The 25,194-nt window shown below is 51.5% G+C and overlaps 1 protein-coding gene across 1 annotated transcript in view; it reads left to right on the forward strand.

The window, feature by feature from the left end:
- The window catches only part of LOC149361706 (uncharacterized), a 79,368-nt gene that overhangs the window by 17,411 nt on the left and 36,763 nt on the right, over nt 1-25,194 (forward strand). The window contains exon 6 of the mRNA XM_089568130.1: nt 8,133-8,253. Coding sequence (XP_089424256.1) covers nt 8,133-8,253 — 121 coding nt within the window. The remainder of the gene's footprint in view (nt 1-8,132; nt 8,254-25,194) is intronic.

Below are 25,194 nucleotides of genomic sequence, written 5' to 3' on the forward strand. Positions count from 1 at the left end.
TGTTACAATGTTCACATGATTGGTTTAGGGAGAGCCTGACCAGCCCTCCAGCTCCCGTAAGGTGAAGAACCCTCTCCACCACAAAATAAATACACAAATACACATTCGTGCCAGCACGTGCGCGAATCGGTACCGCGGGGCGGGGGGACACCCGAATTTCCCGGCGCGTTCGCAAGCGGCCGCGTTCCGAGAAAGGAGACGCTCCGCTTTGAGCGCCCCCAGCCGCGTTCCAATGACCCCGCGTACACTGACGATCCCTTACATGAATGTTATTTAAAATACGTGAAAAGTGCATTTTTTCCCGCTTAGCATATTTATAATGCATTAAATATATACTAAAAATACCCATTAGAAATACACTAAAAATATACATTTAATACAATAAAAATACTTTTGATTAAAAAGGTGGATTTTACAGAATGATTCGGCTCAATGCTTCAACTTAATTACAAATTGTGTAAGCGCAATTATCGTCAACCAAAATGTGCATGAGATTATAAGGTGACGTGACGGCATGGGAACGGCAAAGATACCTACTACACAGCAAATCATTACAGAAGTGCCGCAGCAAGCATCAAATGCTTCGACAAAAGCCACACTTGGCTTGCCCTATATATACCCACCGAAAGTGACGCACTATCTTGCCCAGTGAGGCGTTTATTTGCGCAAAGGCTGTGGGCCGAAAAATTATCTGAGAAGTGCCCTACTGGTCGCGTTCGAATCGGAAGGCGATCTAGAATACAATTGCTAGTCGAAACTTGCGTCAGAATTAGGTCAGGAGTCGAACTGTCAACCAAAAGATACACAGGAGTCTATGGGAGCCGGTAGGCCTCGCCGGTCGTGGTCCTTTTCGCTTGCATATTCGGGCCCGGAAAAACCCAAGGCGCCTTTGCCGGTATCATGCTATCATGTTCTCCGCACGTTGTGTAAATAAGTGGTGATTACCTTCCTGCAAGAAGTTACATAAACGAAAGGAGTTCAGAACAGAAAAGGCTTGGGCAGGTTGGTTATTCATTGCAACATAGTAATCATAGCGCGGGAACAACGCAGGCGTTCTCGTCCGGTCTCGTCTTTGTCCTGCGTTGTTCCCGCGCTATGATTACTGTGTTGCAACGAAAGGACGACAGGAAAGGGAGAGTTTTCACTGTTCCCTGAAACGTCATTTCGAGCTCTAGATTGTTCCACGGTAGCGGGAAGTGTGATGCAAATATGTTTACGCGGACTGCCAATTTGTTCAAATCGAAGTATACTTGGACGGATTAATTGCGTGTTTACGAAAGTACACTTTAAAAACATTGCCAACACCGAAATGCGATTCCCCTAAACTCGATTTCGAGCATTAGGTTGTTGAAATGCAGCTCGAAGTGTGCTGCAAATATGCTAAGGTGGACTGCCAACTTGCTAGAATTTAAGTATTCTTTGGACGAATTAATTGCGTATTTACGGAAGTACACTTCAAATACGTTGACAACACGCAAATGCCTTTTCCCGAAACGCGATTTTTGCGATTTTCCCGAAACTCGACTGTTGAACGGTGGCTTGAAGTGTGCTGCAAATACTTTTAAAAGGACTGCCGGTTTATAGAATTGAAGTATACTTTGGATGAATTAATTTCATATTTCCGAAAGTACACTTTTAATACACTGACAAGATGCTAAAACTGCATACATGTTTTTTGACGTATTTGAAAAGTGCTCGAAGTATGCTTTAGGTGAGGTATTTTTGACATATTCTAAAAATATATCTCGAATACCAAGCATGAAATTTTAGGAACTTATTCTTACATATTTTTAGTGTATTCATGAGTACAAAATATGTTTAAAATACAATTTAAATAGCCTACCGTATATTCCAAACGTATTAGTTTTTGCTAAGGGGACGACTTCTTTCTGGAGCCTTCAGCAACATTGCTTCCTTTGCCTTGTCTGGGATGAGGTCGTAAATGGGCCACTCCATGCACAGTGCAGTCGATTTTCCGCTGTTGTACGCAACTTGCGCATGTACAGCCTCCCTGATTTTTAATAATATAGCGCGAGCGTCGACCGAACTGCTGGTCAGCGCCTTATAACGGCGATAAGCGTGCAACAAGGCGAGAGTTCGCGCACGCGCACGAAGGCAGAGTGTCGTCTGCTACGCTGTTCCGAGCACGAGGGCACACGCCCTGCCACAATATCAGTTCGCTAGATACCGCCAAGCCGTAGAGCGCATGCGCATGATTAATATGTGAGACTGCATGAGACATGATTTCTTTCCCTCTTTTTTTTTGCCTACTACGGGAGGCCAGCCTGGCGATGCAAAGTTACGATAAGAAAAAATAAAAGGAAAGAAAGTATCACATATTAATCATGCGCATGCGCTCTACGACGTGGCGGGATTTAGCGAACTGATATTGTGGCAGGGCGTGTGTCCTCGTGCTCGGAACAGCGTAGCAGACGACGCTCTGCCTTCGTGCGCGTGCGCGAACTCTCGCCTTGTTGCACGCTTATCGCCGTTATAAGGCGCTGACCAGCAGTTTGGTCGACGCTCGCGCTATATTATTAAAAATCAGGGAGGCTGTACTTTAGCTTCCGTCAAGAGCTAGGTATACAAACAAAACATGATTCGTGCACCGGGCACGGCGAATGTCCGACGACTTGATGATCACTACAGAGCCATCCTGCAGGTTGGCACAGGCTGCCTCGCTGGTCCCTGGCTGGGCGAGTGGTGTTGACGCTGCAGTCGAGAGTGGGCGTGCTTCTCTGCAGGTTGAACAGCGGCTCGGGCTGATAGACGCCCTTCAAATATAGGCGCGGTCCGCGTAAGGTCGTCCTTGGCGCCAAGAGAGGCGCGCACATACAGAGTTTCTCCTTCTTCTTCTTCTTCTTCTTCATCCTCTTTATAACGGCACATACCGACATGGGACGATTGGCCAAGGTGTAGTGGCATAAACAGGAAAACTTTCATAGGATTAAGAGAAAATATCGGAGCCAAACGTGAATTTTGAAAAATTTAACATTACAACTTCATTTTCATTTTCGCGCCGGTCGATTGGTAAGGCGCGAAGACCGGTTTCCAGAAACTTCCAGTTCCTTTTTGCGATGCGCAGCCGCCGGTGCGCGAGCGAAGGGGAGAGGTATCATTCAGCACGCTCAGGCCTACTCCCTCTCCGTCGACAATGAGCAAAATTTACTCAAACCTTCACAAATAATCGACTGCGCGCGCGCACATGATTCCTTTGGCGCCACCCCAGCGAATGAGGTGGTGAGGGCAGCAACACACACAAAGCTGTTCGCTCTGCGGGGTTTCTTTCTCGACTGTTCTAACGGCCCGCTCTGTCGAGATTGCTTCCGCGCTGCAAACACATTCCGGGAGCTTCTAGAAGCCCACTTAGTCAACCAATACACGCGTCTTGCACAGACCACGACCGGTCGCCGCCTCTTGGACCGGCTACACATCGAACGTGACTACCATATTGAGGAAAGGGAGAGAGTGCCACAACCCTGGAGACGCGCCCTCCGGGTCCGACCCCTTCCTCGCGACATGTGCAGAGAAGACCATAGCGGTCGTCCCCAGGCGTGCGCGGAAGCGTTGGCGCGATACTATGGTAACCAACAACATGTGTATTACGTGGACGTTGCCGGCCCACACCACGGAGGGTGGTACACGGCCCCAGTCGTACACAACATAAACACAGTTAACGGGCTCACTTTCAAAGCCTACAACGCAACACACGCGGAGGAGATTGCCATTGCTCTGGCTCTCACTAATCCCAAGTCGAAACACATCATCACCGACTCGCGAGGGGCCTGTCGGAACTCGGAGTTGGGCTGGGCTCCCCCGCTTGCCTGGCGCATACTTGAATATAGCAGCCGATGCGCAGATCCAACTCCACGTAACCTGATTTGGGCCCCCGGTCACCAGGTACTCCAAGGAAACGATCAGGCCGATCAGGCCGCCCGCGCACTCTCTCCTCGGGCTATCTCCCTGTCCTTGGAAGCCTACTCTCAATCAGACAATCTGGCCCTTACATTCAAACACATCACCGATTACTACAAGAAGGAGCACCGGCGCTACCCGGCCCCTTGTAAGGGACTGAATCGCGCTGACGAGCGCCTCCTCATCAAAATTCTCACTAATACTGTGATGTGCCCGGCGGTACTTAAACATTTCTACACATCTTTTGATGGCACGTGCGAGTGCAGTGGGGAGGTGGCTGACACCTTCCACATGGTTTGGGCGTGTCGGTCAAACCCATCTATCCGCCCCCCCCCCCCCCCCCCAAACCCCAACCCCACCAGAGAGGACTGGGAGGCGGCCCTACTCGGCTGTCAGGACCTAAAGGTCCAAAAGGCCTTGGTTCACCGGACGCTGGCGGCGTTGCTTGCCAATGGGGCCCCGGAATGGGGCTCCACCTAGTATTGTTAGGGGAAAGGGCCAGTAGGGCCTATCCCAATTACCTCTCTGTAAAAATGTTATGCACGGTAAATGTTTTTCACCACCACCGCGCTGCGCCGGCTTTCCGAATAGGCTCCGAATTTTGTGACGCTGAGGCAACAAGCGTTTACGGGGCCACGCTTGTCATTTAGTGTGAGCGAGGACCTGGTTTGACCCACACATGTTGGTCACGTTTCGAAAACAAGATACGAGTGTCCGCACACCTCGAATGCTAATTTTATAGGCGCTTAACGAGGAATCTTATCTTAACGAATGCAGTTTATCTTACCCAATGAAGCAAGTCACTGGGTTTGGTGCTGCATGCCATCGAAAGGTAACTTAACCGAGCAAATCAATTATGACACATATGACAGAATCTGTCGAATTGTGAGGTTTGGTCGTCGTAGTATTGATAACAATCCCCAAACCATCCAGACCACCCCTCTTGATTAGTCGAGCTCCGCTTGTCAGAGAATGAACTCTTTGCCAAATAATTTGATGAGACGGTGGAATGGACTTTATGAGATGAAGCCACATACCCGTCGATCACTGAGGTGCCGATGCCGATGTGCGGTAGGCGCACAGAGCGCCATGGGAGGAGTGTCATCGTCTTTCTCGCCGTCCCGTAAGGGCTTTGTCGTCAGGCGTGGTGGTCACGTCATCTGGATTGAGTATTCCTTTGGGTGTCTCGTCCTTGTGTGGCTGGGACTGGAGAGTGGAATGAAGGTGTCGAAGTTCTAGAGGCGCGGGAGGGATGAATGTTAGCGCATGCGCTAAAAGTTGCGCGGTGGCACGCCGAGGAACGGCATGTTAGACGCGATGTTTTCTTTATGTTAAAGGTTTTCCTGGGAATAAGAATCTAGAAAGAAGCTTCGCTTTCCAGTATGTGTAGTGCGACTTATAGAGAAGCAATGCCTCTTTTCTGATAAATGTCCCAGATGGTTGTGGCTATGCTTTACCATGAATCATATGAAGTGAGCTCTAAACTTCGTTTATCTGAAGGAGGGTGTTGATTTAATGGCTAACGGACCTTACACGAGTGCTCCGTGCTCCGCCCCTGCCCATTTGTTGTCTCCGAGTCCGTATTCGTAATTCATGCACAAAAATCTACAAAATATATAGTAATAATCGGGGCATACTTTATGCTGCGTTGAGTTCCACGCACTCTCGGTGTTTTTCAGCTGAGCTTATCCTATACCTGCTTGGAAAATTCATTGATGCTTTCCAAATGGCGAGGGAGAAGACTTCGCGCCGGTCATCTTTTACTTTGCAACCACAGCAGATAAACCAGGTGTTTCTTTGAAGTTTGTCAGTAGTTTTCAAAAATAGAATTTTTGAGCTAATGGTAAACTTTGCATCGTAGCTATGCCAATGTTAGCGGACGTGAAAAACCAGGCGAATCATTCTAACGAAAGTGATTAAGTAAATTATAATAGTTAATTCTTTAACTGTTACCGATGGGCACGTGTTTGAAATAAGATGTTTGTGGCTAGTCATCAGTAATATCCATATCAATTTTTAGAATTTTGAAAATGCGATTAGCCTCACCGCTGTGACTCAACTAATTTCCAATTTTCTCGCGCCATTCAAAAATCGCGCTGGCGGGAGGGCGCAAATCAGCGTCAATCAAATTGATGCTGCATCTGGAAAATCTCAGCCCCGTCCGTGCTGCAGTGCTCCCTGCTCTTCGCCACTCAGCTTCGAGAAGCCCACTTAGCCAATACACGCGTCTCTCACAGACCACGTCCGGTCGCCGCCTCTTGGACCGGCTACACATCAAACACGACTACCACATTGAGGAAAGGGAGAGAGTGCCAGAACCCTGGAGACGCGTCCTCCGGGTCCGAACCCTTCCCCGCAACATGTCCAGAGAAGACAATAGCGGTCGTCGCTAGGCGCGCGCTTAAGCGTTAGCGCGATACTATGCTAACCAATAACACGTATATTACGTGGACTTTGCAGGCCAACACCACAGGGGTGGTGGTACATGGCCGCAGTCGTACACAACACAAACACAGTTATCGGGCTCAATTTCAAAGCCTAGAACGCAACACAATTAGCAGAGGAGATTGCCATTGCTCTGGCTCTCACTAATCCCAAGTCGAAACACATCATCACCGACTTCCGAGGGGCCTGTCGGAAATATTAGCTGGGCTGCGCTCACCCGCTTGCCTGGCGCATACTGCAATATAGCTGCCGATGCGAAGATCCAAATCCACACCACCTGATTTGGGACGCCGGTCACCAGGGACTCCAGGGAAACGAACAGGCTCATCAGGCTGTTAAATAGAATTCAGCACAAAAAAACAGACAAGGGACAAAGAAAGAGACACACAGACATTCACGAGCGCTCGTGAACGTCTGTGTGTCTCTTTCTTCGTCCCTTGTCTGTTTTTTTGCGCTGAATTCTATTTAACATGGTTCACCAACTAGCCCGGCAGCTTGCTCTCCTGATCAGGCTGCCCTCGGACTTTCTACCCGGGCTATCTCCCTGTTCTTGAAAGCCTATTCCGAATCGGACAATCTAGCCCTTAGCTTCAAACACATCACCGATTGCTACAATGAGGACCGGGGCTACCCGGCCCCTTGTAAGGGACTGGATCTCGTTGACGAGCGCTTCCTCATCAAAATTCTCACTAACACTGTACTGTGCCCTGTGGTGCTTAAACATTTCAACACATCCATTGATGGCGCGTGTCAGTTCTGACACCTTCCACATGGTTTTGGGCGTGTCAATTAAACCCATCTATCCCCTCTAACTCCTATCCCACCAGAGAGGACTGGGAGGTGGCCCTGCTCGGCTGTCAAGACCTTAATGCCTAAAAGGCCTTGATTAAAGGGATATGGGCGGCGTTGCTTGCCAATGGGGCCCCGGAATGGGGCTCCACCTAGTATTGTGAGGGGAAAGGGCTAATAAGGCTCTACCCCAATCACCTATCTGTAAAAAAAAAATTGATGGACAATAAAATGTTTTTCACCACCACCTCTGCTACAGCGCGGGCGAGGCACAGAATGTCACGTTCTGTGTTCCTCGCGGAGCGTCGCGAATTGATTGACGTCGATGTTTTGGATGTGTAGGTCGCGAATGCACGACGGTTCTTTACTATATTAAAGGCTGCATACGGCGCCTACTCCTTTCTAATATCTTGAGTTTTTGTCAACGCTTAGAGTAGCAAGGAGCAAGTACTTGCGGCCAAACTAATTATTTCTGTGCAAGCGACTAAAGGCTTTATTAACAGCACAAGATGGCAGCTTCTTTTAGCGTGACAGAAAACCTCCCTGTGACTAGTGCTTTAACTCGCAGCTCCTACACAGAGAGAACAAACATAGCATGCATACTAAGCGAGAGATAACAGAGCTTGCGTGCAGTCAGTTATCGCCGGTGGAGCTTGAGCTAGAAAATATTTATTTGATTAACACATTGCAGTGGTGGTGACACACGCACTAAAGGGGAAAGATTGCTGCTGATTAGTGTCCAAAATAAACGTTAAAAATGGCATGTATCCTGAGCAGCTGATCGCACCATGCAATGTAGCGTCCAGGTTGAAACAAGCGGTGTAATGGGGACCACCTTGAATAATACACAACAGGTTCCTTGCTCCTAGCTCTAACTCCTGTACTGAATGGTCAACTATTACTGGATCGATCGTTGAATCATCGAAGAAAATCTATGATAGGTACGCACTGTACTCTTATCCACTATTCACTGTTCTTTGCAGAGCGGCTGCTGGATTTGCCGTCGTGGCTAACTTGTACACCTACGCGGGCATTTCGGACACGCTGCCTTACGCTAAGCGCAGCATCGGCAACTTGGTCAACATCTACCGCAAGACTCAGGAGGTAAGAGAAAATTCTACTCCTACTTTCAATTCGTGGTGCCGTTTTCAACATATAAAAGACGCTACTGGTCCCAGTAAGCGTAACGTTAGGTGCCGACAATCTATTTTGGGCCCCTGTGATAGAAATTACCGAACAAAGGGCTCCGGGCTTTAGTGCGCGCAGATGTACTGGGGCGTATTCTGTTAGCTATACATTCTTAACCGGCCATTTTATGTCCGTCTGGTCAGCTGACCTTTGTCACTCAGATATCCCCGCGGCTCTCAAGAGTCTGTGGAAAGCGACCGAGCCATTATTAGTTAGGTAGAGGACTGCCGGGCCTCACTCACCCTTGGCTTCAGTCTGCAGTCAATGGCAGCTAGTGGCCAGTTCCTGTCGCTGCGGTGCACTTGACCAGTGTCTGCATAATGCAGTCAATGGCTGCCAAAATGAGGACTCGTCGCCAACCATCCAACGGCCGGGTAGCGTTCCAGAGGTGCTTGACAGCCGTGGGCATACCTTAATAAACAATCACAGTAGACCAGCGGTGGTCAAATCATTAGTGACCAGATGAACGATAAATGGCCACTTGAAATGGATAACTTATAGAATCATCATCATCAGCCTGACTACGCCCACTTCAGGGCAAAGGCCTCTCCTATGTCTAACAACCCTGTCCGCTTATAGAATACGGCACCTGCGTTCCTGCTTGAGTGTCGAGAAAAATTACAGGATTACAATTGTCTGCTTAAGGGCGTAAATATGAAAGCCTTCCCCTTTCCTGTCTTCGTCCACTTTTATTTGTATTTTTCATCATTTTCTAGTAATTTGTTCTTTAAATTGTTTATTTAAGGAAATTAGTGTTTATTTTATTTCTTTATTTCACCATTTTGTTTTGTTTGATTTTATTTTTATTCGCTTTATTTAGTTGTCTTTTATTGTTATCGTTTTAGTTTTTTCTATTTTTTATTTTTTCCATTGGAAACGGGGGCCGTGTGCTGTGCGACGTCAGTGCACCTTAAAGTCCCCAGCTGGTCGATTCTGAAGAGAGATCTCCACTATGGCACTTGTTTCGTCCTTTCTTTCTTGACTCCCTCCTGTATCCCCTCCCCTGCGACGCGGTGTGGGTGTCCAACAGCATATGTTAGACAGTTACTGCGTCATTACCTTTCCTCAAAACCAATTTGCAAATTTACGTTATCATCATCATCACTACCATAATCGCTGTCACCATCACTATCGCTAACTGTCATCATCACTATCATCGCCACCGCTATCACCACTCATCACTATCGGTATCATCATCATTGGCCTCATCACTATCAATATCTATCTTTAGAACTATTACTGTCAATCTCTGGCACTAAAAATCAGTACCTATAATTATCACTAACACTACCCATATACCGCACTATCGCTATCGCAGCTACCATTTTCACTATTACTACCATCACTATCACTATCTCTAGTGCAAACTGTCACTATCAGTAGCTCTCATTTTCACTTTATATCGCTATTTTTTACTATACAGGGTGTCCCCGCTAATTTTAACCAAGAGTTAAAAAATAAAATATTTGAGACAGGCCAGCGAAACCACTTACATACATCTACCAAACGGCTTGCGCATTATGGGCAATTTTTTGTTATGCTATTTATTAATTAGAAATTAAGATAAATTTTCTAAATGCGTGAATATTGACTTCAGACAGCAAATTTCAATCGCAAAATCGGAGAGCCCCTTCAGAAACCCCCGTTCCATTCATTTGCGGCAAAGAAACCCTCAAGTGTATTTTTTTCTAAGCTTTTTTCCCTCTTCCCGCTGGCACGTGCTCTGCGCACTATTCCGGCTCTGTCTGTTTTCTACGCCGATGACATCATCCTCTGGTTGACCACCGGCAATCTTGGCGATATCGAGGGCACTCTCCAGGCGGGCGTGGACGCGGTGGCAACTCACGCTCGGGCTATCGGGTTGAGCTTCTCCCCGTCCAAATAGGAGCTTTTGCTCCTTCTGCCTCGGAGGATGGCCGTCATGTCGCCTTCTCCTCTCGCTGTCTACCTGGACGGCAACCCCATTCCTCTTGTCTCTACCCTGGGCATCCTTGGACTATTTCTTCAGTCTAATGGCAAGCACACTACCCTAATCACTCGACTCACAAGCACTGTACACCAGACCATCGGCCTCATACGCCGCATTGCCAACCGCCACCACGGCATGCACATACAAGGCCTCCACCGATTGGTCTAAGCATTTGTTCTATGCCGCTTCATCTATTGACTTTCTTATCTCTGCATTTCTCGCGCCGAGTAGGACCAAGTCCGCAGCCTCATTCGCCTGGAGTAAAGTCGTCCCTACCCCTTCCCACATCTACCTCGCCGACTCGGCTATCGTCCATGGGCGTCCAAACTCCATTACGGTGGTGAAGGAGGCCCATCTTACAGCGCAGCTCCTCCATCTCTGTCACACCCTCCGGCCCGCGCACTTCTTTCCACCCTTAGGGCGCGTTCACACTACACCAAAGTTCCGGCGAGCGAAGCGGATTCGCTTCGCTGGAAAAAAAGGGGCTGTTCTCATTACCCCACCCGCGACGGCGGATCCGACGCGGAACTGCGGCTGCTTCTCGCTTTTTCACGAAAGCAGCGAGACCTCATGGCAGTTTCTTTTCCGGTATCGGGAATTCGCGAACGAAGCGAGAGCGCGCGTGAGACCCGCAGACAGTTCGCGCGCTTTTGTCGCTGGTTGTTCGGCTGCACACTGTCCTGCGCCGTTTTATCGCAGAATGGCGAGCATTTCAGAGGAGGAGGAGATTGTTTCGATTCTTCTCTGCAACTCTGTAATGGCTATGCTGGAAGAGTTGCGGAAGGCAGAAGAAAGACCAGCTTCGCGGCGGAGGCGGTGGTGGGTGCGCTCGTAAGAGCAATATAAAATTTCCACCTCACCTGATAACCTGCGCCAGGCGCTGATCTACGGGTATCGCCTTACGTAATCTCGTGTTTTTTTTCTGAATACGAGCGCGAATACTGGAGATTTTATAAAAGAATGTTTATAGAAATTAAGTGTTGGCATTTATTTCATTAGTGCGCCTTTCGAGAATATGACCCCATGTATCTACGAAACGACATCAGTAGGCCCAAAGGAAAATTGAAACTCCTTTGCTTGGTCCTTTCCTACAAGGTAATTAGGAAAATTTTTTATGAACTTTACCTCCCACGAGCAGGGACCAAGTTTCATCTCTAAAACTTCGAAGAACTGACTGTAATTGGTTTCCACATAACCGGCGTGGAACTATAAATCACATCTGTTCCGCTTAAAACCAACCAGTTCCACTAAACGAGATGAAAGGAAGCTGCCTGTTTCACATAAATTAAGCTGGTCCATCTAACATGAAGTTTGATTGTTTGTTTGTTTGATCATTTTATTTTGACAGAACTGGTTACAATACAAGACCGAATAACACACATTGGCATAAAGCACTGCCAAGGCAGACGAGGCAAAAGGCGTTTAATGCACGCCTGACGAGGCCTCGTCTCCGGAATATTGCATCAGGATATATACAAGTGGCCGGTCGCGCCAAGAACAAGAAAGAATGAGGAGGCAGCAAAACTGTGCAGTTACAAAACAATCAGAAAGATGCTGTACAAGACGCCATTATTAGAAACATCAATCACTGAGCAGGCAGAATACAATGCAAAGGCACAACTCAAGATACAATACAATACCATAGAAGAATAGCAATAGAAGTTCAACTCAATTTTAGATGTGCGTATCACAGGACACGCGCGCGTTACTAAAATTGTGCAAAATTGAATATTCATCACATGTCACTATCTCAATACAAACATGCATGCTAACTGCAGGGAATAAAAAGTTAATTACTCCATTGGTTAAAGACGTGGTACATAAGGAGGAGCTCTGGGAAAAGATCGGCAAAGAACTGGGAGTGACCGGTACGTACAATTGCTTTTATATCTTGCTTCACGCCGATGCACGCGAGAATCGTTTTTTTTTCGGATGCCAGTGTAGTACGTTTCGCGTTGTTCTTTTTTGGGTGCGCCTCCTAGCATCACATGATGTTTAAATAAAGGCATTTTGTATTTGTATTTGTACAGTTCAGATGTGGTAACTGGGCGCTCACATTTTCCTCGGTGTTACGAAGGTACACGCTCGTAAGCGCACACAACCAAGCTGGTACAGGAATCAAACTGATTATTGAGAGGATCCCCCGGCGGAGCCACATCAAGATCCTTGGCTTCACTTTTCAACAATATTTGGGATTCGCCTTTCGCCACACGAAATAAATCGCTAAAAATGCATCGCGCTCACGGTCCGCCCCAGAGCTTGTCACGCAACGCCCAGCGCTGCTACCGTGATGATATACACTCCAAGATATTCGTACGAGCTGAACCTACATGGGACAGGGGCTGGCAGTGGCACAAGCAAAGTAACGAAAGTACGTCGCGCGTGCTCGCACGAGCTGTGCGTGCATGCGATAGATGCAAACAGCGGCATAAGCAAAATAAGTGCGCCGGTTTTTCAGTGCGTAATGCATGCGTCGTACGATCGCGCGAGTCTGAATGCGTGGTATAAAAGCTAGCAGCGGCGCGAAAACAACCATCCTTCCCGTAGGCTCAAAACGGGAAGACCACGCGAAACGTATACTGTATACGCCAAAACGTATACTCTACTGGCACTCGAAAACAGAGTTCTCAACAGCGGCATGAGCATGCGTCGCACACGATCGCGCAAGGTCCGCATGCAAGGGATAAAAGTTCACAGCATAACGAGAACAACGCGAAACGTACTACACTGGCATCCGAAAAAAAAAACAATTCTCGCGTGTATCGGCGTGAAGCAAGATATAAAAGCAATTGTACGTACCGCTCACTCCCAGTTCTTTGCCGATCTTTTCCCAGAGCTCCTCCTTATGTGACACGTCTTTAAAGTTCAGCTGCCGCTTATCGTAAAGGATTGGGTGTTCCTTTATAGCGTCTAGTAGCATCTCCACCGAGAAAGCGCTAGCCCGGCCCGCTGCCATGCTTGCCGCCATGCTATAATTTGTCCGGACATGACGTCAACGGCCCGTCGTCGCTTCCGCGGCGAAAGCGGAAAAATCGGTCCCGCACCGATCACCCTCTCCGCGCCGCTTTCCGCCTTCGTCGGCGTCAAAAGCGGCCGAATCTGGCCGAATCCGCTTCGCTCGCCGGAACTTTGGTGTAGTGTGAACGCGCCCTTAAGCTGTCCCCTCTTATCCGCCTTCCCACGTCTCCTCCCTCGTAACCGTTCATCCCCTCCCTAAGAATGTGCATCCTGAACACGACCCTTCCCGCAGAGCAGTGCGAGCCACCGCGCTGTGGCGTGAGTATGGACGGAAACCTGCCGTTGCTTATGTAGATGCCGCCTCGTACAGCCACTGCTCAGCCCACACCCTTGCAGTCACTGACAACTCTCTCCAACCCACTCTTTCTGCTTCAGTGTGCACTTCGACCTCCATTGACGCCGAGGAGGCAGCTATTGCCCTTGCCATCACGCAGACCTCCGCGGAATAAATTTTCAATGACTCCAAGCCTGCGTTCTACAACTACGCGGTTTGACTGGTGGCGCCCCCGCCCACCGGCATCTTACTTTCTGACGCCATCGCCTCTGGCCCCATCCAAATCATCGGGTGCCCGCTCACGCAGCCCATGATAGCTACGAGGCGGCTAATTATATCACTGGCGATTCCGCCGACCGGACAAGCCCGCCCTCTCCGGGAATGGATACCTGCGACGCGCTCCTGACGTACCATGATATTACTTGACACTACCGCCTCTCTCGTCTCACTTCGCTTCCTCCGCACAGCTCCATTTCCCAGCACCACCACCGCTTGTGGCGCCAGCTTCAGGCCTACATCTTTCTCACCCCCACACGTCTTGCCCTCCTCCACCCCGGAGCGTACTCGCCGGCCTGCCGCTTATGTGACAGCCCAAGAGCCGACTACGCTCAAATCCTACTCTCCTGCCCAGCACACTTGCCCCCTGCCTCTTGGCACCTAAACAGTCTGCACCAGTGGGAGGCTGCTTTGTGCAACACCGAGCTGAATCTCCAACTTCGGCTGGTGACCTGGGAAGAGGTCGCGGCTACTAGGCACGGCCTGAACGCCACAACAGGAAGCCTGAAGGCCGCCCGCAATGCTGCTGCAGAATTTTTGTTTGTTTTTAGGCTTTAAATAAATAAGATTTTTCTCCACCACCACCACTTAAAGCGCGACTGAGGTTTCCACTGTCCCAGGGGGGGGGGGGGGGGGGGGAAATCTGACTGTGCAGCCTGCTCGTGGCCCCCCCCGCCACCGAATACGGGCCGGTGTAGTTTCGGCTACTAGGCTTTGTTTCGGTGCAATGCCAGCAGTGGGGATGGGATGGCCGGGACCCATCCTCTGGGGATGCAAACCCCCAATGGGAGTGGCAGCGACTCCCAGACGACTGTGAGGGCCAGTCGTGCACGTGAGGTCCGATGCCTGAGCGGAGGCAGGCCTGGGTTTATACTCAGGTTGGACCCACGAAATCCGGCCCGGAAGGCATGTCAAAACGCCAAAAGGTTTTCGAATACATGCTACCTTCCTTCCTCTGCGCGCGGGGGCGTGCAAGTCTGGCTACCGACGCGTCGGTTTCTGGTTACGGAGAAACCAGGTCCGCGCGGGGGTTCATAGTGGCCAGGCTCTGAGGACCGCCGCCCCGGGGAAGCGGCCTTACGGCCGGCCGCAGGCTTAACCGCCTGCGGGATGCCGGGGGATGAGGGCTTAGTACTGCCTCGTAAGAGTCTGGCGAAAACCGAAGATGTGTGGAGTACCGGTGGAGTAGGCCCGGGTCATCTCATCCTAAGCCACGTTCTTGGTTAGTGGCCCGGTCGCCCAGCCTTGAACACTCTCTCCTCAGTAGGAGAAGAGTAAGCTAGGAGAGGAAATAAGTGCATGGATGGTTGGAGGAAGCACAGATGGGCCCCCCGGAGTCTGACCGGTTCTGAGGCCGCGAGGCCGTTGACGAACTGGGCGTCCACTGGCGTGGACAATCACACATACTTCCGGTGTCCGAAAAACCGCGAAAAACCTTCAACGGCTAGTAGCCGGCAGGTGGGAAAAGCCTTCTAGTGAGCGATGAGGAGCCCCAGGTAGCTACTGACCCCGTGTTAGGTTTTCCTGTCTCCGACGGTCGGAGCCCGTTGCGTATGGTGGGTGGTCGGGCATCCCGTGAGTGGGGCCGCACCATTGGGCAATCTCGATGCTCTCCCTGCCCTGGCCAGGCGGGCCAGTAATGGAGTCGAGATAATTGAAGGATCAGAGCAAAAATCTCGCTGTCCCCATTCCCTTCCCACGTCCCATTTCCCTTTCCGCTACTTCCCAGGGGAGGTCAGGGGAGCCTCCCCGGGCCCGCTCTCTCGGCTGTGGGTCGCTAATGTAGCATTATCCCTAATATTTTATTTTTCCACCCACGGGTGGTCAAATTACAACTTGCCTACGGGCATCCTCTTTTATTTTCCAATTGGGTTAAGCCTGTTGTGTGTAAACGGTGCAGGCAGGGGCCTATTATTTTTATTTCCTTTTCGGTTGCCCCAACCTATTCAATGTCCCAGGGGGCCAGGAGGAGGAGGAGGTAAGCATTATTAAAGAAGAGGTCTTAGGCGCGGGTTGGTGTGATGTTCCCTTCCCGCGTTGGGCTGCTCTTCTAGGCCGGACGCCAGGTGGCCGACCGAAGACGTCGTTCGGCGAGCTCTTCGGCCTGCTCTGTGACTCGGAGCTCAACCTCCGGGTCCCAGCTGAGCAGCGCGGCCTCCCACTGAGTTATGCGCCTCTCCTTTGCTCTTGATGCTCCCTCTCTCCATCGGTGTTGGCGCAGCTCCTGAGCGGCTGAAGGTCGCTAAGGTCAAAGCGGTGGTGTCGGCGAAACTCGCGGAACATAGCGTAGTAACGCTTACGCTTTAAAAATTAGCCTCCGCGGTGGCTCAGTGGTTATGCCGCTTGGCTGCTGACCCGAATGACGCGGTGTCGATCCCGACCACGGCGGCTGAATTTCGATGGAGGCGAAATTCTAGAGGCCCATGTACTGTGCAATGTCAATTCACGTTAAAGAACCCCAGGTGGTCGAAATTTCTGGAGCCCTTCGCTACGGCGTCAATTATAGCTTTAAAATCTGTTGGGCGCATAAAACGCAACAGCGTTTGCCAGCGTAACCGCCGCGGTGGCGCAGTGGTTAGGGCTCTCGTTTATCGAGCCTAAGTACCTGGGTTCGAACCTGACCGCGGCGGCCGTGTTTCAATGGAGGCGGACCGCAAAGGCGCCCGTGTGCTGTGCGATGTCAGTGCACGTTTAAGATCCCCTGGTGGTGGATTCCGGTGGCCCCCACTGCGGCACCTCTTTCTCTTTCTTCTTTCACTCCCACTTTCCTCCCTTCCCTAACAGCGCTGTTCAGGTGTCCACCGAGATATGTGCGACAGGCACTGCGCCATTTCCTTTCCTCAAAAAGCAATTTACGAAATTTACCAATTTACCTTAGTCTTCACGAAACTTGCACGCCTTTCCGGCCGCCACAGGTGATTGCAAGAATTTCCAACAGAAGAAGAGGTATGAAGGAGGAAGACACATGTAGGCTAGTACAGGCCCTCGTGGTCAGTAGGATCTTATACGGCGTCCCGAGACGCCGCGTTTGAGCGCGGAGCGATCGGACGCGTGGTGCATCGGCTCCGTCGATTTCTCGGCTGGAACCGCGGCAACCTGATGTAACGCCTAGCAAACCTGTGCGACTGCAACCGTGAAGTCAGCAGGAACCTGGAGAACCCGATCACACCCAGGTACGCCGAATTTTTGGCCATTTCGAGCAACCCTCCGCATCACCACGTAGCGGTCGAGCCAAGCCTAACGGCTCCGGCTCCTCCGCCGCTGGCTGCGGAGACGCCTGCCGGCCAACCTCTCAACATGGCTCTGCCTGAACAACGCGGATATGACCCCACGACTCTGTCGTGGTCATCTGTCCCTGTAAGCCAGCCAGAGGACGGCCCATCCACCATTTCGGCGCAGCAAGCTGCCCTTTTCCAAGTCGTTGAGAGCCGGCGCCGCCGCCGGCAGAACGCACGAGGAGCGGCAACACCCAAGACTCCTCTCAACAATTCAACAACGGGAGACGCTCGCGCTCCGTCTTCTACACCTCCACTGAAGACTTCTCCACCAGTCTCGAAGTGGACTCCCAAGCCAACGGTCAGGATGAACCCTGACGACTACGTGGTCGTGCTGCGGCCACGCAGTACGGTCTCCCTCAAGACGGCCTTCCAGCAAGGTGAGCTCGGCGCTGCCATTTCGCAACTCATCGGTAGGCAGCACATGAACACCATCACCATTTCACCAAATTGGGAACAAAATATCATCGTCTGTGGCACGCAGAACCCAGAGGTGGTTAAAAAGCTGCTCACGGACCTTCAACTCAACACCAGCAGAGGATCGCTCGCATTTCACGGCCACCTCAAGCTCACCGGTGATGTGTGTCGCGGTGTGATATCTGTTCACAACTTAGAAACCAGTGAGTCACTAAAACATAATGTGCAGTGGCGCGGTGGTGAACTAGTTCATGTGCGCAAGCTGGGACAATCAAACGTAGCTGTGCTGACTTTTGAGGGACGCACCGTTCCGCGTTACGTTCACTATAACGCAGAACTGACTCCCGTCAAGGAGTATAAAAAAACAGTGCCAGCGTGCTACCGTTGCGGCACACTGGGGCACCGGGTGGACAACTGTCCCACCCCGGTCAAGGAAAGATGCGGCATTTGTGGCCAAAACGTGGGGCTTGGAACTGAGGGGATGGCCCCCCACGTCTGCAATCCTATGTGCTTAATCTGCGGGGGCCCGCACCTCACCAGCTCCCGCGAATGCACCGCCAAATTCATTAAGTTGCCGCAGCCAGGGACCAGGACGCCATCCAAGGGATCCAATGCCGGCGCTACACGGGGAGGGCGGCAGAAAAACAACCAGAAGACGCCACGGCGTGGCGTGATGCCTCCCCCTGGCAAGACAGCAACGGTAACGCCACCACCCGGAGCAGCGGAGTTCCCAGCTCTCAGCGCTTCATCTGGCGACGCCGCCTGCAACCAACCCAAGGTAGGCAGCTGGGCGAGGGTCGCCTCCTCTCCTTCCCCTCCTCCCTCCTCCCCCACCAGCACCGCCGAGACACAGGAACTCAAGCGCGAGCTCGCCCTTTTGCGAGCTCAAAACGAAAAACTAGCCAGCGAGCTTAACTCGCTCAAATCCCAATTCCATACTCCGCCCGCGTCGAGCGACGAGGCAGAAAACATAACAGACAGGGAGATCCCTCCTCCTGTGGAGAGTAGCGCCGCGGCCATGGAGACCCGGGTGACCGCAATTGAAACACAATTGGCTGACCTCCCCAACATTATCCATGATACCATCGCGCGTCAGGTGGAGAGTGTCATCGCACAGGTGACACAAGCCGTAACGCACATTATCCAAAAATGGATAAAAGACAATCCGCGCGTCCTTAAACGCGTAGGACCCATCAGGGACGCTAACCGCCCCTCAAAATTCAATAGAGCTATTCCCGATGAGTTTGACATTTCGGAAGACTCCTGCACGTCTGCGCCGGGCACTAGCGGACTGGGGAGTCTAAACAACGTGACCCCACCCTCCGCCTCCGACCATGGCCCCCAACCCTAAGTCGCGAGCAAGAACAACTCAGCCGCTTACACTAACGCAGTGGAACTGCCGGGGTCTCAAGAACCACAAGAAGCGGACTCATCTCCGCCTCTTTCTTGAGAACCTTGAGTTCCTCGTCGCCGTGGTTGCCCTTCAGGAACCCGGCGCCGGTACCAAACTCACAAACTACACTACATTTCAACACAACCCGCAGACATGTATACTTGTTCACAAGCGATACACTGCGCAGGAGGTCACACTTCCAACAACACCGTCTTTCCCATACACGATGGTTTCAGTGCTGCCCCTAAAACGGTCTGACCCACCTGTACACATTCTAAATATTTACTGCCCACCGAAACTTAAGAACGTCACGTTCAATGAAATTTTCACTCAAGCTCTGCAGGTGGCGGGTAGGGATCCCCTCCTAATCGTCGGCGATTTCAACGCTGCGAGCAGGCTATGGGGATACCCCCGGGAGGATAGGCGTGGGAGGAAGCTTGCGGAACTTCTTTCCACACTTGGACTCACCCTGCACACTGACCCCGCCAACCCAACACGTGTCGGCAATTCCATTCAACGAGATACTTGCCCGGACCTCACATTTACACGCAACATACGTCATGCCGACTGGCTGAATACAGAGGACACTCTAGGTAGTGATCACTGTATTATCAACACAACCATTTACATGCGTCCCCTGAAACGCCCACTAAAACAAGCTCGTATCCCTGACTGGACGACTTTCCGCACCTCTCTACCTATCGTAGACCCCCTCCAGTCGGGATACGACGCCTGGTCCAGATCGCTCACGTCTACACTCACACTACACGAAAAACAGATACAGCTCACAGAAACACAAACAGACGTGGACAACCACCTTCTCCACCTTTGGGAGGCCCGTCGCAGCCTCACGAAGCGATGGAAGAAACAGAAACATAACAGACGCCTAAAGAACCGCATCCTCGAACTCACACAACAGGCAGCGGAATATGCTACTCAGCTAGCCGACACTAACTGGGTGGACCGGTGCAACGCGGCTGCTCGCCAGATGTCTGGCCGCAACACGTGGCGCCTGTTCCGCGCTCTCATCGATCCAATACAAACACGCACGGAAACCCAACGCCAATTACATAGGGCCTTGCACAACTTTACAGGAACGACAGAACAGCTAGCGCACACGCTCAGGGATCGATACCTGTGCACCACTAAGGACCCCCGGCAGGCGGCGTTCTCGTATGCAGGCGAAGAGAACACGGAGCTGGACAAGCCTTTCCAACTCCATGACCTCCGGGCAGCCTTAAGCAAAATGAAGCGGGGCACTGCACCCGGGCGCGACAGGGTTACGGTCAAGCTCTTGGCCAACCTTCCCGACGCAGCCTACGCCGCGCTTCTCAAATACATCAATAGCATTTGGGACGGAGAGACTCCTCTCCCTCTCGATTGGAAATCGGCTCTCGTGACCTTTATTCCGAAGGCCGGCAAACCTATTGATGTGGAGAACCTTCGCCCCATCTCCCTCACGTCTTGTGTCGGCAAGCTGATGGAGACGATGGTGCGCGACAGACTCTCCGATTTTCTCGAAACACAGCACACTTTCGCGGACACCATGTTCGGTTTTCGCCCTCACAAGTCAGCACAGGATATACTTCTGCAGCTTCACCACGACATCTTAGATCCTGTCGAATGTCCCCACAACGACAAGGTGGTCCTGGCCTTGGATCTTAAAGGCGCATTCGACAACGTCAAACACGAAGTAATCCTGGACCACCTCAGTAACACCAACTGTGGCCACAAAACATTCAACTACATAAAACAATTTCTTACAGACCGTCAAGCCTACATACGCATACAAGATACGGAACACGGGCCATACACCATCGGCTCGAGGGGAACACCTCAAGGCGCGGTCCTGTCCCCCCTCCTCTTCAATTTGGCAATGCTTCATCTTCCCTCCAAATTGTCTTCTTTGCCCGGGATACATCACGCTCTTTATGCGGATGACATTACTATCTGGGCCACGCAAGGTAACCTGGGGCACATGGAATCCTGCCTGCAAGCAGCGGCGACCCTAGTCGACGACTACGCGGCCTACTGCGGACTCCAGTGCGCCCCATCTAAATCAGAATTTGTGCACATACGTCCCTCCCCTCGGGACACAACACCGCTTTGCATCAGTCTCCCCTCGGGACCGATCCGGGAGTCCAAGGAGATCCGCGTCCTTGGTCTCTTCATACACCATCAACGCAGGGTCGACACTACCCTAGCCAAACTTCGCACAGTGGGAGACCAGGTGGGCCGCATGGTCCGCCGGGTCTCCAACAAGCGGGGCGGATTACGAAGCAAGGATGCACTGCGGCTTGCCCATGCTTTCGTGACGAGTAGAATCCTCTACTCAACCCCCTACTTGCACCTGCGCAAACATGATGATGACCAACTGGAGGTCATCCACAGGAAAGTCATCAAGCGGGCTCTCGACCTCCCGGTCACCACGTCCAACCAGCGACTTCTGGCTTTGGGCGTGGTGAACACATTCCGGGAGCTTCGAGAAGCCCACTTAGTCAACCAATACACACGTCTTGCACAGACCACGTCCGGTCGCCGCCTCTTGGACCGGCTACACATCAAACATGACTACCATATTGAGGAAAGGGAGAGAGTGCCAGCACCCTGGAGACGCGCCCTCCGGGTCCGACCCCTTCCCCGCAACATGTCCAGAGAAGACCATAGCGGTCGTCGCCAGGCGCGCGCGGAAGCGTTGGCGCGATACTATGGTAACCAAGAACACGTGTATTACGTGGACGTTACCGGCCCACACCACGGGGGGTGGTACACGGCCGCAGTCGTACACAACACAAACACAGTTAACGGACTGACTTTCAAAGCCTACAACGCAACACACGCGGAGGAGATTGCCATTGCTCTGGCTCTCACGAATCCCAAGTCAAAACACATCATCACCGACTCGCGAGGGGCCTGTCGGAACTACGAGTTGGGCTGGGCTCCCCCGCTTGCCTGGCGCATATTGGAATATAGCTGCCGATGCGAAGATCCAACTCCACGCAACCTGATTTGGTCCCCCGGTCACCAGGGCCTACAGGGAAACGAACAGGCCGATCAGGCCGCCCGCGCACTCTCTCCCCGGGCTATCTCCCTGTCCTTGGAAGCCTACTCCCAATCAGACAATCTGGCCCTTACATTCAAACACATCACCGATTACTACAAGGAGGAGCAACGGCGCTACCCGGCCCCTTGTAAGGGACTGGATCGCGCTGACGAGCGCCTCCTCATCAAAATTCTTACTAACACTGTACTGTGCCCGGCGGTACTTAAACATTTCAACGAATCCTTTGATGGCACGTGCCAGTTCTGTGGGGAGGTGGCTGACACCTTCCACATGGTTTGGGCGTGTCAATCCAACCCATCCATCCCCCCCAACCCCAACCCCACCAGAGAGGACTGGGAGGCGGCCCTGCTCGGCTGTCAGGACCTAAAGACCCAAAAGGCCTTGGTTCACCGGACGCGGGCGGCGTTGCTTGCCAATGGGGCCCCGGAATAGGGGCTCCACCTAGTATTGTTAGGGGAAAGGGCCAATAGGGCCTACCCCAATCACCTCTCTGTAAATATTTATTGCACTATAAATGTTTTTCACCACCACCATACGGCGTCCCCTACCAAACACCGCTCGAGCGAGGAAAGGAGCAGTTAGAGGCAATTCTTAGAAAAGCATACAAATACGCTCTCGGACTGCCAGTCAACACTTCGACGGAGAAAGTCCTTAAACTGGGCGTAAACAACACAGTACAATAACATATCGAGGCCCACCTTCTCGCGCAGAAAACAGGACTGATGCTGTCCGAAACAGGCAGAAGCACGCCGCGGTTGCTGGGCATGAGGGACGCTTTGAAAGAGATCAACAGCACAGCGAGCGTTCCAAATGAAATCAGGAGGATCATTGAGATCAGTCCGATTCCAAAAAAAAACATGCGTCCAGATATACATAAGGCGAGAAGAAAGGCAAGATCCGAATTCCACGAACGAAGCTTCGCCGGGGCAAAAGACGTATTATACGTTGACGCAAGCACATACAGACACCGATACGGCTCTGTAGCCAGCGTGGTGGATCACCAGCTCAGGGAAATCAAGTGTGCTTCGATAAAAACCAACAAAATCCTCGAGGCTGAGGAAGCAGCAGTTGCACTCGCCATCACCCAGCAGAGTAACGAGCCCCATGCACACATCATTACAGACTCGCAAGAGGCGTGCACAAGACGCAGCAGTGGATGCATATCCACTGCAGCCATTTACATACTCAAGGCGAGGACAATCACCTTTACGAGGTGCTTCATCACGTAGACACCAGGCCATGAGGCTGTAAAAGGGAAACAATGTGCGGACGCCAACGCCCGAGCATACGCCAACCGGGAGGCGCGCACCGAAGGGGAACTGGACGCATTCACTAGACGGTATGGAGCCATATTAGAACACCACGAGCCCTCCGGAAGACCTAACCTTCTCCCCCCAAAGACCTTAGTAGAGAGCAGTCGGTTTCCTGGAGACAACTGCAGACTAATACATACCCCAATCTGAGTTTACTGAGCAAAATCTATCCTTAAACATATGATAAATGCCCGCTATGCGGTGAACACCCAACGCTTTACCACGTTACATAGGCCTGTCAGAAAATGCAGGCAGCGCCGATAAGCAACACACCAACAGCGGAGCAGTGGGAGGCCGCGCTGTCCGGCTCAAAGCCTGAAGAGCAGCTCAAGCTGATCGACAGGGCTCGCAAAACTGCAAAGGCCGCTGGAGCCCTGGACTGAGGGCTCCACCTACGCTGCGAGAAAGAACACTTGTAGTACAATAAAGTTTTTCATTCATTCATTCATTCATTCATTCATTCATTCATTCATTCATTCATTCATTCATTCATTCATTCATTCATTCATTCATTCCGCGGATGAGCGGATTGGCTACGTCGAGATGAGGCGAGGACTGGCTCTGGACAGACTTTCACACTGACAGCTCTTAAGGAGGCAGCGTTTCCTGTTTATGCGGCATCGTTGTCCTTGTAACGCATGACATGTTGAAAGTATGCCTCGCTAGGTAACGAGAATGGAAAAGACGTAAGGCACGATGTCCAGTCAACACGCCACGCTGGTTTTTATAATTTAAACCGCTAACTGATCCACACGAAATGACGACACTCGTGACATTACAAGATCCGCTGTCCCCCTCCACACGCCTCCCCTCTCGTCGTAGCTTCGAGTGTGAGGCTGAATGTCCGCCCTATATTATGGATGGATATGAACGCATGGGTAAGCGACCAGGCATAAAGAGGGGCAGAAGAGCGGGACTAGGTGATGCAAGATCTTACGTCGAAGAACGACGCTTAGACGAGACAGGATGTGGTGCTGAAAAACTTATTTAATACTGAGAGATAGTTTGGGGATCAGAAGACCCCGCTACATGGTCGGTATCCTTAGTCCGGGACACCGCACGACGAGGCCCCGTCTCGTGCCCATTTTTCTAGAGGCCCTTGGGGTTCGAGTGTGGAGCAGTTGAGGAGGGCAGTCTCCCATGCCTCTCGTGTGGGGGTGGGGGAAGGGGGAAGGTGAGGAGTCTGATTACATGCCCACACCATGTGAAAGATATTGCAGATCTCTCCACAGTGCGGGCAGCGCCCATCTGTGTTCGGATCAAAGTGTTTTGCTATGTCAGGACAGAGAAGAGTTCCTGTCCGCAGGCGCCGCAGAGTTCGCTCCTCCGCCTTACTCAGCTCCTTGGCAGGTGCCGGGTAGAGGCGGTGGGACATCAGGGTAGGTCGCGACGCTGAGCAGCTCTTTAAAGTAGTCTGCAACACCCTTTAGTGAAGTTTCACCATCCGAGACAACAACAAAGTTGTTTAACATGACCTCCGAGTTCCGCCATGTCGTCAGAGAACTGAACTTCTGGGCGTCATGAGGAGTGTCGAAGCAAGGCAAACAAGAACAGCTTAGACAGATGCATGCAAAGCGGTGCGAAATGACTACCTCGGTTAGCAGCTCCAAAAGGGCATTGCGACAACCCATAGAGCCGACCTGCGGCTGCTGCAGTCGGATAAGGGTGCAGGATTTGTCCTAAACATGAGTTCACAAAGAAAAAAGAATTGCCGACGATTGCGTTACATCCTAATGCGGAATGTGAGCGCAGCTCGCAGCTGTTACCCACTTCTGGATTCTGGCGGCTACAGCGCTGGGACTCTGCTCTGGCTGCTCGTTCAGCGGCAGCGGTAGACGAAGGACTTTCACCAGTTGCG

The sequence above is a fragment of the Amblyomma mixtum genome, chromosome 2, assembly GCF_055824585.1.
Source record: "Amblyomma mixtum isolate Tamu chromosome 2, ASM5582458v1, whole genome shotgun sequence".
Taxonomy (NCBI): domain Eukaryota; kingdom Metazoa; phylum Arthropoda; class Arachnida; order Ixodida; family Ixodidae; genus Amblyomma; species Amblyomma mixtum.